This window comes from Montipora foliosa, chromosome 12 (assembly GCF_036669935.1).
Source record: "Montipora foliosa isolate CH-2021 chromosome 12, ASM3666993v2, whole genome shotgun sequence".
In the NCBI taxonomy this organism is placed as follows: Eukaryota; Metazoa; Cnidaria; class Anthozoa; order Scleractinia; family Acroporidae; genus Montipora; species Montipora foliosa.
In genome coordinates this window covers 41,717,735-41,736,026 of record NC_090880.1, presented here as the reverse complement: position 1 = coordinate 41,736,026, position 18,292 = coordinate 41,717,735, and the positions used below count along the sequence as shown (strand labels likewise).

Here is an 18,292-nt window from a genome sequence, read left to right as displayed (position 1 = left end):
CCTCTATCTCTGATTATGTGCATCAATAGTTGCTAATCCCATAATTTATAGACTCGTACCTAGTCCCCTTGGGCTTAAAATCAGGCAATTTCACTTTGTCAGGCTGTATGATGTAGGGCAGGTATTGTTTACATGAACAGTCGTGGCTCAGTTGGCTAGTGCGCGGCTTTCGGAGCGAGAGGTCCCCGGTTCGATCCTCGGTGACTTAAACGTCTGTTTCGACTTTCCTCTGATCCGTGTAGCTATAGCTTTAAATCCCCTTAAAACGGCGCACTGACAGAGGGAGGGGGGTAAAGGGCGCACCGTCGGCTTCCATTGATACCAGCCTCGTAGCTGAAGGAACTACCGACGTTAAATAAAGTTACTTTACCTTTACTTTACCTTTATCACAAGGATCATCTCTCCATTTATTTTAAGTACTTCGTAGCTAACTTGCTTCAAAACTACTTCCATCCTTCACTGATTTCTTTGAACTTACAAACACGCTCTTTGCTACACACCTTTCTTGATTATGATTCACTTTTCGATCTTCACTTTCACTTTTGGATCTTGTGTCGCCAGTATGTCCTTACCTTAGTAATTAAAGGACTGAGTATGTCCATGATTGCAAAGATGATAATTATTTTATCAGTAATCTTGAAATTTCTGCTACGTTTTTTGCATACCTGTCTTCAATATGAGGGTGCTTGAGAATTTCATAAAGAGTGAAAGACAGCTGATTTGAGGTGGTCTCTTGACCTGTTAAAGACGAAAAGATGACTTAAGAGAAAAAAAAAACATAAAGAACAATGTAAATGCCTGCTGGTCTGGCTGCTGTAACCTGCGTGGAAAGCTTTAAAAGGGGAGGGGAGGGAGGGAAAACGGGAGGCACTTTCCTAGCTTCGCGGGCGCGCTTTCCCTTTCCCATCCCCTTTCTAGCGCCTGCTACGCTGCATGCTGGGTTCGCAATTCCCGATATGAACATTTCTTGTGTTTTGTCTTGTTGGTGCTTTATGCAATCTCACCACAAGCTGATAATAACCGAGAGGTTACATCCTCCCAGTTATTAAGTTACAACTATTTATGACCGAGGTTGTAGGTTGAATTCTATGTGTTGTCGGAAAACCTTCCCTAAGGTACTTTGTGTCCATATTTTATGGTCAAAATTGGGCAAAAAAGACAGAGGGAAACCAACCTTACAATCCTTCAAATGTAGCTTACGACGTAAGAACAAGGCAGAACAAACACTCCGATTGACTGGTTTTTGGTAGGGATTTTGAAGTACGGACCATTACCATGGAAATGGTCCTTTTCCGCATTTTTTCACTCTCCTGGGAAATTCAAGTTGCCCCCCCCCCCCCCTTCCCCCGCTCGCTTAGCAAAAAGGTTATTATGAGTAAATTAGCTTTTTTTTAAACAAGTTGTTAGTTCAGTGTCCCCGAAAAGCTTACATGAGCTAAAGAGATTGACACTTGAATATAGCTGATTGATAAACTGACTTAACTGATTAGAGCGTAAGTGCTAGGTTTCTACCCCATATGAACCATGTGAGAGTTAGCCCTACTAATGGAAATGGGTCCACACATGTACAGAGAAATTCGAAGGGGGCGTTTATTTTGTTTATCAATTTCTGGCCTCAAAATGACACTATCTTTATTTCTAGATAACCCAAACTGTAACAAAACGGTAAAGAAAATTACTTACTATGTGCTCACATGGATATTTCTATCCAGGAAATGAGAAGCAAACCCATATGACTTTGAAGATCATTAATTTTGTACTATCACGAATGTCACATTCATTAAAAGTACCGTATACGTCTCGTATATCGTACCGAGTACGCAACCTCGTTTTTCTCGAGGGGCGCTTATTCCAAATTTTAAGCCTTAAGAGGGGCGCTTATTTGAAGCTGTGGGATAATTCGAGCATAATGCCATTAACGGTATTTTCAAGAATAAGGCAAGGGTAAACGTTAGATAATGATTAAAAAAACGAGCAGCAGTGTTTTATCGGGGTTTAAAAACACGAGGCGTCGCCTCGTCATCGTCGGAATCCCACCCAGAAAAAAGAAATGATTTATTTGGAATATCATAATTCATAAAAAATATTTACCCTGTGAGTCAAAGTTTCATTAAGATTCTATTGCACTACAGGAATCACTACACCTGTCATTATGGAAACTACCTGACCTGCTATAAAGAAAGTTAGAAATTCATCAACAAGGTTTTCCAAAGTTAATGTAGGCTCTGCTTCCGCGACACTTAAGATGTGTGCCAGAATATCACTTGGGAAATCATCCCCATTTGACATAGCCTTTTGTCGCTCCTTGATCACCTTTGTGGCATAATTACGAAGGTATTTAGCTGCCTGGGTCACACGTCTCTGAAACGGAAATTGAGTGAAATCCACTCGCCAAAACGGACTTCGAAAACTAACTTGGATTCCTTCAAGAACGTTGGAAATTGCTGACGGGAATAAGCTGTCTGCATCTCTTATAGCATCAACATCAACATTAAAGGCCACCTGGTGAACAGGAAAATGTATCAGGATGTTTGATTAAAGCAAAGTTATAAGCATACACACAGTGTGACTCAGACGTAGTAAATGTGAGGCAGAGAAATAAGTATGACATCAGAGTAAATCATAGATGAAACAATATGGCCAAGACAGAAGACTTTCAGCATATCACCATATCTCCCCATATTGTGTAATGACAGCCCCTTTCAGGGTTCCTGTGGGCATGGACACTTGTCTAAAACATCTTTTTATGGTGCCCAGGGAAAATTGAGGTCACCATGCTGGGGCATAAGCACCACCTCCGGAGATAAAAGGGAGCTTAAGCAGAGATGACGGCGACGAGAATGCCACAAAACAATAGGTTTAATGTGCAAAGACAATAGTTTTGATTTGCACGCCCTACACATGATCAAATGATCAAATTTAAGGTTATGTGGAGAACAAGAGCACCTGACGATAACTTTTTAATTTTCTCTCTAAATATCTACACAGTTCTCACCAATTGTATTCTTGGAATGTGGGATGGACTCACACTTTCCATGCAGAGTGACTTGGAGTAATTGCAAAATTATTACAATAACAGGAAATAATATTTTTAGAGGACGTTGTCATAGCCATCGTCTTCGTCCTTGCTTTAGATCCCTAGTGCTCAGGCACCGACCTTAGTCTTACATGCTTTCACCAGTTTCCGTTCAATCATCAGTGGCAGATTTTGTTGAAACGAGTACAAATGTGATCAACTCTACAGTTGTGCTTGTAAATAGTGCACTGGTCTACCTCTGTCCAGTAGGGTTTATTAATTCAAGGTGGCTCAAACCACTTTCAACAACTTCAAAAGTCTACCTTGTCAGAAGGATTGAGTCACGTAATGGCAATTGTTACAGCACCCTTAATGAAACAAGAAGCACAGATTATTGTGACATAGTAGGTCACGCCATAGAAACAAAAAAGCCATCCTACACTTTCTCTTTAAATGCTTAAACATCTTTAAAATGAACCAGGTGACCCCAACTTCTTATTGCTGGAACGTGATCTCAGCCAAGCTGCCTCAAGTTCTCCAAAAACTAAAAGAAATTCTGTAAGGGCGAACTCAACCCCCTTCCAACTCTCTAATTACATACATACTCAGCTGACCACTCCCCCATAAGAGCTTTTCAGGGCCAATGAAACACAGTCAGTGAAACAACAGAACAGGGCCCAGTTGTTAAAAGACCAGATAACTTTATCCGCTGGATAATTTATTATCCAACAGTTTCCATCTCAGCAAAGACTTTTGTATTTCCTCACATAATTGTGAATATACTGACACTCTAAGCATGTTTGAGTAAAGGCGTGCCCAAAAACCCCTCCCAACGTTTAAAATCAATGTAGAGTATTCTGGATAGTGACATATCCACTGGATATTAATTAACAATTATTCACCGAAGGCGAAGTTCTTATCGGTGAATATTCACCGAGACGAAGTCGAGGTGAATATTCACCGATAATCACTGATCCTGAGGCGAATAATTGATTTAGTATAAATACACAGGTGATTATTTCAAAAAAGAGAAAACAAAATTCAACTCAAAATCATCTTCACTTACAGTGGCAAAACGACCACTGGCAGCCATTTTGTCCGTCAAGGTGATTATCGGCTGATAATCCGAGATAGCGAGCCAGTGAGAGCGCGCGATTTTGTATAATCACCTGTGTATTTATACTAATTAAAGTTATCCAATCTTTGAACAACTGGAGCCAGAACAACAACAACTGCATGCTAAGAATCCCAATTGGCTGGAAGCAAACTAAGCTACAAGTACAGCCAAGAAGTTGAACCAGGTACTACCGTACCAGGATCAAATTCAACTTATGGTTAGAACCTAGGATCTCCGGATCTCAAGGTGAGCACCCTTACCACTGGCTAAACACACCGTCACTTCCAATTTTGGGGCAAATTAGAGTAGCTACCACCTCTGAAGTCAAGCTGTTAAATTAAAGGAAACAAGGTCATCCATATATCTTAACTAATGTTCGTATCCCCTAGGTGTTTGCCTGGGAAATGTGATGCAAAAGTCACCATCGCATAAAAACAGCTATGCTGTCTGGGGCGATTTTTTTCTTATTGCCGCACCATGGTTTTCAGAACGAAGAACGTGTCATAACAATACAAGCTGTACAAGAGATTCCTAAGCAAGTAAGTGGGAGGGTAATAAATTATCTACCCGGCGTCCTCAACCGATAACGTTGATAATCGATAACACTCGATAACAATCAATAACAGTCGATTAATTTTTTCGAAATTCGATAAAAATCGATAAAAGATTTCGTTGTGAGTAATCGATAATTATCGATTTTATCAATAAATATTGAATTTATCGAAACTGAATTATCATACCATTTTTCAATCTCGTACCCAGAGTCCTCGGGCTTCTTGGCCAGCGCGTGAACGCCCGGAGAGACTCTGGGATAATCGACTTGAACTATATTTTTGATTGGCCGCTTGCGTAACAATGGCAGTCCGACAGGAAGAAGCCCCAGAATTTGGAGGGAGATTCAAAATCTAAAACTAGTTTCAGTGCTGTTTGGTTTTTTCTACCTCAGAAATATATAAATCACAAAAATAATAAAACGACGAGTTTTGAATTATGTCTTATACCGCACGGGAATTTTCCCACCCTGCTAAAAAGTTATTACTGTTGCTGTTACAAAAGTACCGTGGGAAAACATTACATCAGTGTCTTTGAGGAGAAAGCGGTGGAATAAGGTCTTGTCGAAGCCATTCAGAATTACAGAAACATCAAATTGTAGAAGAAGAGGACATTTGTGTCGTTTCCACAAACAATTTGTCGATCGTGTTGCTTGCACGATGACATTCTCATCGCACTCTGAACGATGGGATGTACGCTGAAACACTAAAAATACACTCAGCGAAAGCATCAGAGGTTTCCTCTTCAGTCACTTGCTCTTACTGTAAGCCAATGATCATTTCTCCAGTTTCTTTGTGTGTAACGCTAAAATTCTTGTTTCTCGAACACTTTCAACCCGCCAATTCTACTGTTTACGGTTTTCTCTTTTCTGCTTCCGTTTAAACTCAAGCATACGTAATAAGACCGGAACCCACGTTTTCTGGGAAAATGGAGATTAGGGAGCTTAAGCAACGACAACGGCGACGGCAACGAGAACGTCACCAATTTGCATATTTAGTGGGTAAAAACAATAGCTTTGCACGCCCTGCACGTGCGTTTTTCACTTTTGTCCATTTCGTTGCCGTCGTCAGCAAAACAACAACGTGAAATAGCCAAGTTTTTGGTTTTGTAAAGAACGTCAGCACTTGAGGATAAATTTTCATTTTCTCTCCTAAAATGGAGTGCCGTTCCGACTGGTGTCATCTTTGAGGAATTACCACACCCTTGTCATATTAAAAACGTTGAAATAATCCCGAAGCGATTGAAATAACGCAAATTTATATTTTGAGATGACGTTCTCGTTGTCGTCGCCGTTGTCGTTGCTTAAGCTCCCTAATCCCAGAGTCGACCCCAGAGTCTCTCCGGGCGCTCACCCGCTGGCCAAAAAACCCGAGGACTCTGGGTACGAGATTGACCATTTTTCGAAACGAAAACACCAAAAGATATTAAAGAGCTCGCAGAAACATATATAAATAAAAAGAAAACAGAGAAAATTTAGACGATAGCCTTGAACCCGAGAAGCCGGAAAAGGAAAAATAATTTAAATTTGTGATCGAACAATAAAATCAAGAAGACAATCATAATGCAGTATCTTTGGTCTCTTGTACAGTGCTTGTCAACAGATCATTTCATAGCCGCCTTTGAAATCTACATTATTTTAAAGGGTCAACGGAAACAGGATATTATTTATTGATTCTATAACGTCGGAGTCTGAGGCAGCGTTTACACGAACGCGGTTTTATTTGTAACCGCATAGATTTCGATGCGGTTATACCTTCTGTTTACACGACACCGATCGAGACTGTTATCGAAACCGTGTCGATTTGAAACCGGTGCCAAAACTGAGTGGAGCGTTTTCAAAACGATGCGGTTTCATCTGTCGTGTAAACAGCGAAAGCGCATCAATTTGAATACGGTTACCATTTTGGCGCGAAATTTGCATTGTTCAATTCAAAATAGTGAATTTAGCACGTAGTGCAGAGCCCGCTTATGACATCACGACGTTTATTTTCTGGCGAAAACGGTTCCGTGAAATGCGCCAGTCCCCCCCCCCCCCCTCCCATCCGGGAAAGGCGGGGACATTAGCGGAACAAAAACCGATCATCGACTCTCAAAACTCTCCCGGTACACGGGGTCTTAGACGAGAATTGCTTCTGCGTTATTTGGAGTTGTAAAGAGACTGGGACCAGCTCAGAAGGCAGAGAAACGTATTGCACCGACCAGCGGTCTGGGTAAAAACATTGGTTTGGTGTTGGGGCTCTCATTCTCGCGGGCTCAAATTTGTAATATCTGTGCATGACTGGGACTTCACTGGGACTAAGGTTTTCCGGTATTTAGCCGCAAATAACGTGAGTGCTTTTCAATCTATTCCTTAGGTCTTGCTTGCCATCCATCTCCTAATTTCGACCCAAAAATGTTACTTGTGAAAGTTTAATTAAAACGTGTGTATCGTTTTTGTGTACATCTTTCTAATTTTGTTTGCTGACCCGATTTTCTTCGCTTGGTTGACCATGCATTCATCCTGTGCGTTCACATTAAAAAAACTGATGATTCTAAATATCCACTTTCATTAAATATTTCAGGCTCTCGCTGAGTTGGGCGAAAGCCGTAAGGCCCTTCCTGTTGGGGGAATTCCCCTATGTGATGCATTTCCAGCCATAAAACAGGCTTTTGACATAAGCGATAAAGATTCCATGTTACTAGTACAACAATACGATACCGAATGGAATGATACCTTGGATACCTTGTCAAAGATAAACAACAGAGCGAGACTTCGGTTGGTGAAAAAGGTATTTGTAATATGCTTGAATTGTGGTGATTCCCAAATGCTTTTATTGAAGACAATAAAATTATTTGTAAGCTTATTATGAAATATTGATTTTTGTTTCCTTTTTTAATTCAACTATTTATAGAAAGCCAGTGCTTCTGACAGCTTGGAAGAAGGTAGGTTATTGAAGATAGATGAACTTTTTGTCATGATGTATAAAGTTTATATATTTTCTGTCATGTTAAATCTTACCAGTAATTGTCAAAGGAGGTAGATGAAACCATATATTCATTCGTAACTGTGAAGTAATAGACCTAATCGGCAAACTCAATGTTGTACCCAATTCAAACCCTTTAGAAATAAAACGTTTTGTTCCAGGTATTTCCATGTCATTTAAACATGAATGCTACATTATCATGCAAATACAATACAAAAAGAATCTTAGTCCCAGGTGATTTGAATTGGGTACAACATTGAGTTAGCCAATTAGGTCTATCTTGACCTTGTGAATTTATTTCCTGTAGGTAAACATGTACTGCTACCCTGCATAGTTGGTGAAAAATCTGCTGCAATAGGTACGTTTGTACATTTTTGTGACGTTGATAGTTATGTACTTGTTACGAAGCATTTATTATACTACTATTAGTTATACTTTTGAGTGGAATAACCTACTTTGTGAGGCTGAAAGAATCTTTAACTGCAGTGCTTGTCATGTCCTTCATTCCAAACTGCAGGAGGCAGAGGGTTCTAATTTTTATAGACCTCTGTCATAATGGTGGCCAAATAAAATATTCTCTTGTTTTAATGCTAGTAAGCCTTTCATGCCTCTCTATGACAAGCAAATTTGAAAAGGATTTTTGTTTCAAAATGAGGGGAGTAGGTCTAATTAACATAAAGACGAAAAAATGTAAAAGTGGTCACCATTTATGAAAGTGGTTTATACAAGTTTGCATGTCATCTCTGGCTTTGTTCTCCTAACTTGAAAGTTAATTTTGTAGGTGCACTGTCCAAGGAAACAAATATGGTTGTGAGAGGAAACATTGCGAGTGGCAACAGTATTTCTGACAATGGTATGTGTAGACATTAAAATTTTGAAGCCTAAATGACTTTACATGGATTGTACTATGGTTTGAAATGTGGCAAGCGGTTTTTGTGTTTTCGATAACTCTTATGTACAGATACATAATATGATGCCTATATATTTTTAAGGTCATCAAAGAACAATTTGCATACAAGGAAATCAGCTATTACTTGGGCCAGCCATAAAGGTGAAAAATTGCATGCCTTTAATGTTCACAGGTCTAGTATTGAAGTTGATACAGCAGCATACACACATTTGGGTAACTGTAAAATTCTGAGAAAAAGCCTGCCGTGCACAAGCCCCAACAGATATAATCCCCTTAACTCAAAATGCTAATAAAACCTCCATTAAAGAGCCCTTCTGTGTATAAGCCCACAAAGACCAAAGCACCAAATGAATGAATATTATCATTTTCCTAGCCGATTTCAAAATGAAAGTATACCTCCTATAATATGTCCCTTTGTGTATAAGCCCCTTCAAATTGTCATTAAAAAATATGAGCCCTGAGCTTATTTTTGGGATTTGAGGGTGAAATACAACTTTGGGATTGTAATCAAGAAGTTGACTTTGTTTAATGACGCTGATGCATGGATAAGGTTCACTGTAATCACATTAATTTTCCAAGCTGAAGAAATATGGGGCATCAGTGTTCTTCACTTGTTGAGAAGACTTATGTTGCTGCCAGCTTACAGAGTATAACTCTTACAGAGTATAAGGTATAACTGAGGTCCAGTAACCGAAATGATTCAAATGAACCTCACTTTGGTTAACCCTATATTTTCTGGCATCTGTACATGATTTCAATACAATTTTTCTTCTTTCTCTATTAAAAAATCATGCATGAGGTTAAAACTATAATTATAATGCATATTGCAGATTCAAAGCAATACTACTGTGGAGGTCTCCTTAAAAGTAGATCCAGAAAAGTTGAGGGAAGAGAGTGCAATTTACAAAAATCTAACACCTGGCTGTTTCCTATATGAGTACCGCAAAGCATTAAATGATGCTGCTTATGAACTTGCTGTAGAAATCCACAGTTAGTACAAAACAAGGGAGAATTACAAGCAGTGCCAAAGAAGAAAATTGATAGCGATGCTTATCTGTACAAGAGAAAAAAGTCCAGGTCAGCTGATTTATCTCTTAACGATCGAGCCACCTCCCGAGCCCTCCAAACTAACCCCATCGTTGCGGTCAAAAAGAATCAGTGAAATAGAAGAAGATCTGAAAGAAATAAAAGTAGAAATGACATTGATTGAAAAATCAAGATTTAAAGCAAGGAATGTTGATAATGACGAAAAAGCAAGGCACTTGACGCAGGCGATGACCCCACTGAGAGAAAGAAAGCGAAAATTGGAGGACGAGCTTACATTGCTGCAGAAGAAAGAAGCAAAATCAATCCTACAAAAGAAAAAGAGAGATGCCAAAGAGCTTATTGAAGACAAGGGTCAACTGCCAACCACTTCACAAATCGCAATTGACAAGTTGCTGGTTGCAAAAAGAAAGAGTGACTTGCAACAGAAAGATGACATCATTGATGTTAATCATACGGTTGAAGAAAAAGGCATGCACTGTTCAACTTCTGTACCCCAAATGGATCAATCAGACTCGTCACGGCAGAAGAACATTGAAAATATTAATTTTTTAGAGATGAAAGCGGTAGGCCAAAAGATGAGACTTTCAAACACTATCTGAGGCAAACAAAGAACAACTTGAGTGTTACTTTTAAGGAGCAAGATGGTCTTTACATATCCCACTTGAATAACATTTCTCTGAGTCAGTTCATTTCTTTTAGGTCTGAACTGTGCCGTAATAATCACAGAAATGACTGTAAGGAATGCCCTTTGTTGATTGAAGTTGCTGTTGCTATTATTCAGTCTGGGGTATGTGACGTTTCCAAACTCTATAGAACACATTATTTTCTCCTCAACCTACCGCTTGTCAAACGCTGTGAGGAGATTCATGCAGCTTCCTGTTGTGATTTTTAGAGTTGGTCAGCGAAGTGGAATGCAAAAGTTGTTTGTTGTTGAAAAACAGGAAAATGTCGATTACAAGAAATTGGTTGGCTTGGTTGAGAAGTTTACGTTGCAGCCAAACCTAGAAACCGGAGGGGGAATGAAAAAAGATACTTTACTTGCTCTTTGTAACTTGACATCAACAGAGAGTGACAGAAAACTAATTAAATTTGCCGTTTGTGAAGCCATTAACTATTCAAACAAAAAAGCTGGAACCAATTTGTGAAATTCAGTGGATCAGTGATAATCAAAGTAGTGAGTAAGATGTGATTGAAGAAACTCGGCCAAAAGAGTTGGAAATGTCAGTTAAAGGCGCAGATAAGAACACCCAACAAGAGGAACAAGGAAGAATGTCTACTCACAAAGCACATGGACCCAGACGAGGGACTGAATAAACAACCCCACGTATTTGCCCCAAACCATGACCATTTATTGCTTATGCTCAGGGAGAATCAGTTAAATTGGTTCTCCTTTGAAGAAGAGTTAAGACTTTTGACGCGGCAGTGCAGCAATGAAGTTGTCTTTCAAGTTCTTCTTGACTTCAGTGAAAATCTTTCGTCAGTGGACTTAAATGATGATGAAAGTGACCGTGTAGAAATATCTAGACAAGCATATTTGGATAGTGAGAGGGTAGCTGTTGAAAAAGTGGAATGGACTGACTGACTCAGGTAGTGATGATCCTGAAGATTGGGTAAACTTGAATTTGCAATCTGATAAAGGAAAACAAGTGTTGTTAAAGCAGAGAGAAATAATAAAGAGAATGACTAAGAGGAAGGAAGCAAAAGAAATTGCTGAAAGAAATATACCTTCACTGGTAGGTGGGGACAAGCGAAGACATTGAAATGAGAATATTTCCCTGGGAGTGGGGACATTGGCTCATTTTTTGGAGTTTTTGTCCAATGTCCCCGCCTTTCCCGGGTTGGGGGGATTTACTTTGACTGGTGCATAGACACTTCCAAACCGTATCGGCTTTGACGCGGTCTTGAAGTCATGAAACCATGTCGATGTGAAACCGCGTTGCTGTAAACGCTGTCTGAGTTTCGATTTTCATCGATTGACCGATAAAGTCGTTTAAAATCAATTTATCGATTGATATCGATTTAGCGAATGATTTTCCGAGATCAATTTGATTGACCACCCCGGGTAATGTAGATTCTAGTTTACGTTAGCGTTCGCCTAATGCTCTCTGCCTACCTTTCCGATGACATCCATTGTTACTCTGGCAAACTCCTCTGCCATGTTTACCACAGTTTTGCCGTCGGCAATTCCATTTATTTTGTTCAGAAATAAGTCACAGCTGCTGTTGAATGCTGACATCAGGTTCATCAAATAGCGTCGGTGAAATGCTGGGTTTATGAGGGACCTGTGCTTCTTCCACAAGTCGTGATCCAATACGGTTACCAATCCATTTCCTCCCAGTCTTTGACCGAATGGGTAGGAGAGAATGCTATAATCTTTTGGAGATTTTCGTAGATTTAGAGTGACGAGACATTTTTTGGTGAGCTCTGGACCAGCCACAAAAACGATTGGTTGGTGGTATACCCACATTAGAACTATAGGCCCGTAGGTTCTATGAAATTCTAGCATCATTTGGTGAAATATTTTGCCTTTTTCTCCGTTTCTGATAATCAGAGGCAGGTTACCCGAAAAAAAGCTGTCCCTCTTCGGTCCGGGAAGATGCCTGTACTTCCAACGAACGTAGACCAAGTAAACGGAATATGTTGTTAACGAAAAGCCCATGAAAAGTGCAAGTGCAATTGCGATCAAGAAAATCGCCAATGCTACAGAAGTCATGTTGACACGCGATGGCAAGATGGCGGAGAGAGAGAGAGAGAGAGAATGGAAAGGAAAGGAAAGAATCGGACTGGTGAGTTGGGATAGTGGACTGGTCAGATCATGAAGCGTTGACCTTTGAACTTTTTCCCCTACAAAATGGCTAGGAACTATGAAAAGCTTGCTTCCTCTAGTGAAGTAAGGCCTAACATATGAAGTCAAATGACTTGCAAGAAGGGTGCAAGGCAAGGCAATTTCAGGGGTTGTCACTGGAGAAAAATGATTTTAAAACATGAAACTAAGTAAAGCCGATCTGTTATTAGCATGACTTTGAGAATCACCGTTGGCCTCGGTTTAGAGTGCAAATTCAATTTTTTCCGTTTTCGAGCCTTAACCTCCAACCCACTGAGGTTTGCATGTCTATTCCGGGGGTGGAGGCAAGAGGTGAAGGTTGAGGGTAGGGAATGAGGGGTACTATGGCTGAAACAACCCAAACCTTTACAAAAATGCTAGGTTTGCGTTAGGTTTGGTTGTTTGGGTTGTTAGCTACGGCACCTTTCACCCCTTACCCCAAATGAAATGATATATGAAATGAATCAGTGACATTGAACTGCAGCAAGAGAGTATGAAGGAAAGAAAGGTAATCCCTCGTATTGGTATACCTTCCCATTTTTACCGATGTTGACAGCTGAGCGAATTCCCACGCAATGATTGGTAAAATGGGGACATATGATTGGCTATCATTTAACCCTCGTGGGAATACCGGGTCTCGCTGGGGATCTAAAAATAACTTAAAGAGGGATTACGATAGGAATACGGCCAATATGAGGAATGACCTCTCTTGACTGCGGATATGAAATCAACTTGTGAATCTATGATCCTCGCAAGCTTCACTTGATTTCATATCCGTAGTTCACTATATGATTCATTTCATATATCATTTCATTCTTTTATTCATTCATCACAGGAATCACGTATCCCCTCGTTGCCTAGAAATAGCCCTTACTTGTTTTGCGTGGTTGGCTTATAAAACGAGGTATATTCATAATAATTATAGCCCGCTATTACTTGGTGTAAAAGCAAACTTGTTTTGCGTGGTTGGCTTATAGAACGAGCAATATAAATAATAATTGTAGCGCGCTATTACTTGGTGTAAAGGCGAACTTGTTTTGCGTGCTTGGCTTATCGGACGAGGTATATTCATAATAATTATAGCGCGCTTTCAGTTGGTGTAAGAGCGAACTTCTTTTGTGTGGTTGGCTTATAGAACGAGGAATATTCATAATAACTATTCCGTCCTTTTACTTGGTGTAAAAGCGAACTTGTTTTGTGTGGTTGGCTTATAGAACGAGGAATATTCATAATAATTATTGCGTGCCGTTTTTACTTGGTGTAAAAGCGAACTTGTTTTGTGTGGTTGGCTTATAGAACGAGGAATATTCATAATAATTATTGCGGGCTTTTACTTTACTTCAACCTTAAGCTCGATATTTCAGTACACAACATGATATTATAATTCACAAAGGCAGAAAATATCACAGAATCGTTTTCCAGCGAAACATTTTATAGAAACAAACAACATAAGATGCACTAAAACGCCATTCGCGTTGCAATGACTTTCCATTTCTGGTTAACGAGAATAACAAACTCACGAGGCAGAATGTATATTTATATTTAATTAAGTTAGCACAACAGAAAAACGCTAACCTCATTTTGACACGAAAATGCTTTACTATTGCCATAAAACCTATCCAGTTAAGCTCGCCGGCATATTGAATTCATAAAGGCAACCTTTTCCAGCGAACAAAATTTTTGAAACAAACAACATATTTGCTCTTAGAGGCGAAAACCTCTTCCTATTTCATTGGTTGGGGGGTCATTAAGACCATGTAAGGGGTCACCCAGAAGTCATACCAGCAGAGGCCCTTTGGCTCACAGGTTCTCACACGTTCGTACGACGAAACAGATCTGTCCTTGCGTAATATGTAGCTCTAACAGTGCACGATATTGTTTTGGTATTGTCTATCATTGTAGTTAAGTGCCATGGTAGAAGCCTTGGGTAAATAGCCTGAGAAGACATGTGGTTACTAGCAAAGTACTGAACCTAGAAAGACTGAAGAAAATAAATGGGAAGTGAGAAACATTGGCTTGTGGGCTGACATGTCGATAAACTTCTGTTCACCACAAGTTTACGCGTGCCATCTGAGCATCTGACATATACCCCTTCGTAAAACAGAAGCATTGGACCGAAAATACTATTAACGTTAACAAATGCAAATTCAGCAAGGTACAGATTTTGTCAGCTTGCTTTATGCAAAAACAAATATTGATGTAAAAGTAAATAAATATTGATACACAGTTTTAAGAAAGAGCAGAAGGAAGTTTCCAGGACGGTCGCTCGAGAATAACATATTTACAACATGAAAACAACATTAATTTTGAACCGTGAATATAGAATATAAACAGTTACCATCAGCGACAAACATTTTGGGAGATTTTTGCTACGTTCAATTTTGTTATTGTACGTTTTGGCTGCACAAATAAATCGCAAATCGGAAGTGACATCGCCGGAATTCAGCGGGCGCCGTGATTAAGTTACCGCGGCATGTTTACTTGCCAAACAGTGAAGGTGGCCTTTATGAATTCATCATGTCTTATAATATGCGAGCTTAACTGGATAGTTTTTATGGCAATAGTAGAGCATTTTCGTGTCAAAGTGAGGTTAGCGTTTTTCTGTTGTGCTAACGTAATTAAATAGAAATATACATTCTGCCTCGTGAGTTTGTTATTCTCGTTAACCAGCCATGGAAAGTCATTGCAACGCGTTGTTTAGAGTGTCGCACCGGTATCGCAAGGTCACAGGTTCAAACCCCGTTGTAGTCCTGAATTTTTCAGGCTTTACTTCTCTACGCAGTTGCTAACATTTCGTTGATAAATGCTTGAGTCTATGCTTAAAAGCCTTAGGTTGTATTGATGTGAGAGTCTTAGTTCTTGCGCAAGAATGTTTATATTCTTGTTATTCGACATCCCGTAAAGTGTGTTCAAATGAAGTAATTAACATTGTTACATCTTCTAGTTCGAAAAGCAGGGCATTAACACTGCAAGTGGAGCTACAATAGTAAGCCGAGCACATACTAAGGGTAGGGTATGGGGAGTACAAGGGACCATGTACAACTTTGACAAAGGTCAGCTCATATAGATGATATTTGTTCCAAGGCTAGCAAACGACTCTATGCCGTGAGAGTTCTTAAGCGTAGTGGTGTACGTACAACCTCAAGATCTACGATCTGTTTTCTGTTATTTTATTAGACCTTTATTAGAATACGCTTGCCCTAACTGTTTGGCACTCTTCGTTGACATGTAAGTTGAAAAAAAAGACCAGTTAAAAGCCATCCAGCGTCGGGCGCTTCGTATTGTGCACTGCAGTTGTCGTACAAAGAAGCGCTTAAAGTCCTGAACCTGACTACACACTGGGAAAGACGTGAACACCAGTGCGTGAAATTATACAAGAATGTAGCCCATCCTGATAGTAAACTGTGTAGCCTTTTGCCAAGACCTACGACTAAAAAGTATTTCCTTAAAAATCCTAGAAGACTTCCACTTTTAAATGTAGAACTAAAAGAAGCCAAACAAGCTTCATACCAAGCTCGATAAAGAAATGGGACTGAACTGAATTGCAATCAAGATTGACGTACTTTTATATATATATGTACGTAGTTAAATTTTTGTCATCTCACATTTTTGTAATTGTAACATTGAGTTTTTCAATTCCCTTTGGAATTGCAATTCGAATGATTTAATTAAATGATTATTACTATTATTATTATGTAGAATTGAGCACAGGGTTTTTCCCTGGGGTGAAATATCCAGTCAAGTCTCATCCCGAGATCTCAGACTTCCAGCACTTTTCTGAGGATATGTGCCGATCCGAGGAGTGCCGACTTTTGCATCGTAATTCTTGTTCGATCCTTAATACCTAGTTGCTCCAAGTGGACTGCCAGCTTCTTTGACACTGAACCCAATGCACCTACTACCACTGGCACCACTTTTGTCCTTGATTTCCAGATCCTTTTAATCTCTCGTGCCAGGTCATGGTACTTTTCATACTTTTCAGTTTCTTTTTGCCGTACGTTGCAGTATCTCCGGAAACAGCTATGTCCACAATGATTGTTTCCTTTGCCTTCTTTTTCTGAATTACAATGTCTGGCCTCCTGTGATGGATTTCACGGTCTGTTTGGATGGTAAAGTCTCACAACAGTTTTGCTTCCTCATTCTCTTCTATGCTTTTGGGGGAATGCTCATAACATTTGTCACTGCACTCCTCCCAATGTATGACCCGCCCAACAACATCATGTCTCTTTTTATATTCTGTCTGCGCAAGCTTATTATTATTATTATTATTATTATTGTTGTTGTTGTTGTTGTTGTTATTATTATCATTAACTTTTTTTAAAAGGAAATTAAAATCAATGATAATGAAATCATTGAAGTTTTTGCAATATGCAAACGATACTAAGGCAGTCCTATCAGATCGAAATTCTGCGAAACACTGAATGAATTTAAGAGCCTCAGCGGGTTGGAGGTGAATGGATGGAAGAAGAAGCAACTGGTCTGTAAACGGAAACGATAGGGAGTTTTAGCAAAGACGACGGCTACAGCAACAAAAGCGTTAGTCCAAAATATAACTTAGCGCTATCGCAAGTATTTCGCGATTAATCCGTTTTGTTTACATTGTACAATACAGGCGAACTATCCTGTAAATGGATGGGTACGAACAGTTTTAAAGTCAAAACTGAAAATGACTTTTTCATTGTTATATGCTCACGTTGTCGTCAGAACCTAAAATTTGGTGATTTCACGTTGTTGTTTTGTGGAGTACGGCAAAGAAATGCACGGAAATTCGTGTTGCACGTGCAGCACGAGCATTTTTCCTTTTTCAACCAATAATATTCTTGTTTTGTGGCGTTGCCGTATCCGTACCCGTCGTCTTTGCTAAAACTCCCTGATGATGCGGAAGCCAACGGGGATTATAATGATAATTGCTTGCTCCATCATCATCATCATCATCATTTCTCTTTGCGCCAGTAGGCGCATAAGGCCGTATTGCTCGCTCCAACAGCCATGCAAATCATAGATTGGGTTTGCTTTGTTTCACATTCCTGTCTCGTTTTTCTCGCACCACAGATTTTTGTCTGTCCTTACTATATGTACTACCCACAAAACGTACCACCCATTGTAAGCAATTTTGTTTATTTCTATAAAATCCACAAATAGGTTTAGATAGCCTACAGCGCAGGCGTATTTTGGGCGCGCGAGTGCACATTCTCGTATTAGGCCACCATCTTAGATTTGATAACTGTTGAAGATTGGGGCGAGGAAATATTTGCCGAGGGAGTAGGCGTTAAGTGGAAAAATGGGCAACCCGCCACTGCACCAACCCTCTACCGGTCAAGCAGCATCTAATCTCAATCCAAGATGGCGGCATCGAAAACCTGATTTATCTAGCGTTCCGTTCCAAAATAACGCCTGCACTGCAGTCTAAGGTTTAGACGCACACGCTACCCGCAAAAGACGACCTACAATCTTGGACAAAAAGGGTTGAGAATATTCAAAGAAAACAGGGGTTTCTTTACGCACTGCGCCCTCAGCCACCCCCCTCCCCTATAACCAATGTCGATAAGCCCAGGTTCGTCAAGCAACATTGATCAGGGTGGGGGGAGGGGGCAAAAAGAGAGTGATCGTAGTTAGTTTCTCAACAATTTTGTCCAAGATTGTAGTCTAAGCTAGTAGCCCTGGGACGCTGAATACCAACACTAAAAAGCACAAATTACATTACGTTAAAATGACAGGAAATAACAACTTCAGATGACAAAATTTAAGTTTGGAACAAAATAACACTGGATTATGATACAAATTTACACATATTTCCCTTTACTCTAATCTTTAAGCTAACCTGGGTGAAATCGGGGCAAACATGGAATAATTTTGGTGTAAA

At 39.8% G+C, this 18,292-nt stretch overlaps 1 protein-coding gene across 1 annotated transcript in view; it reads right to left on the bottom strand.

The window, feature by feature from the left end:
* LOC137980332 (cholesterol 24-hydroxylase-like) overlaps window positions 1–12,365 on the bottom strand; it is a 14,600-nt gene extending 2,235 nt beyond the window's left edge. Inside the window, exons 1-3 of the mRNA XM_068827748.1 lie at window positions 11,719–12,365; window positions 2,169–2,502; window positions 666–738 (exon numbers count right to left, since the gene is read on the bottom strand). Of these exons, the coding sequence (XP_068683849.1) occupies window positions 666–738; window positions 2,169–2,502; window positions 11,719–12,318 (1,007 nt within the window). The 5' untranslated portion in view covers window positions 12,319–12,365. The remainder of the gene's footprint in view (window positions 1–665; window positions 739–2,168; window positions 2,503–11,718) is intronic.
* Between the last annotated feature and the right edge of the window lie 5,927 nt (window positions 12,366–18,292).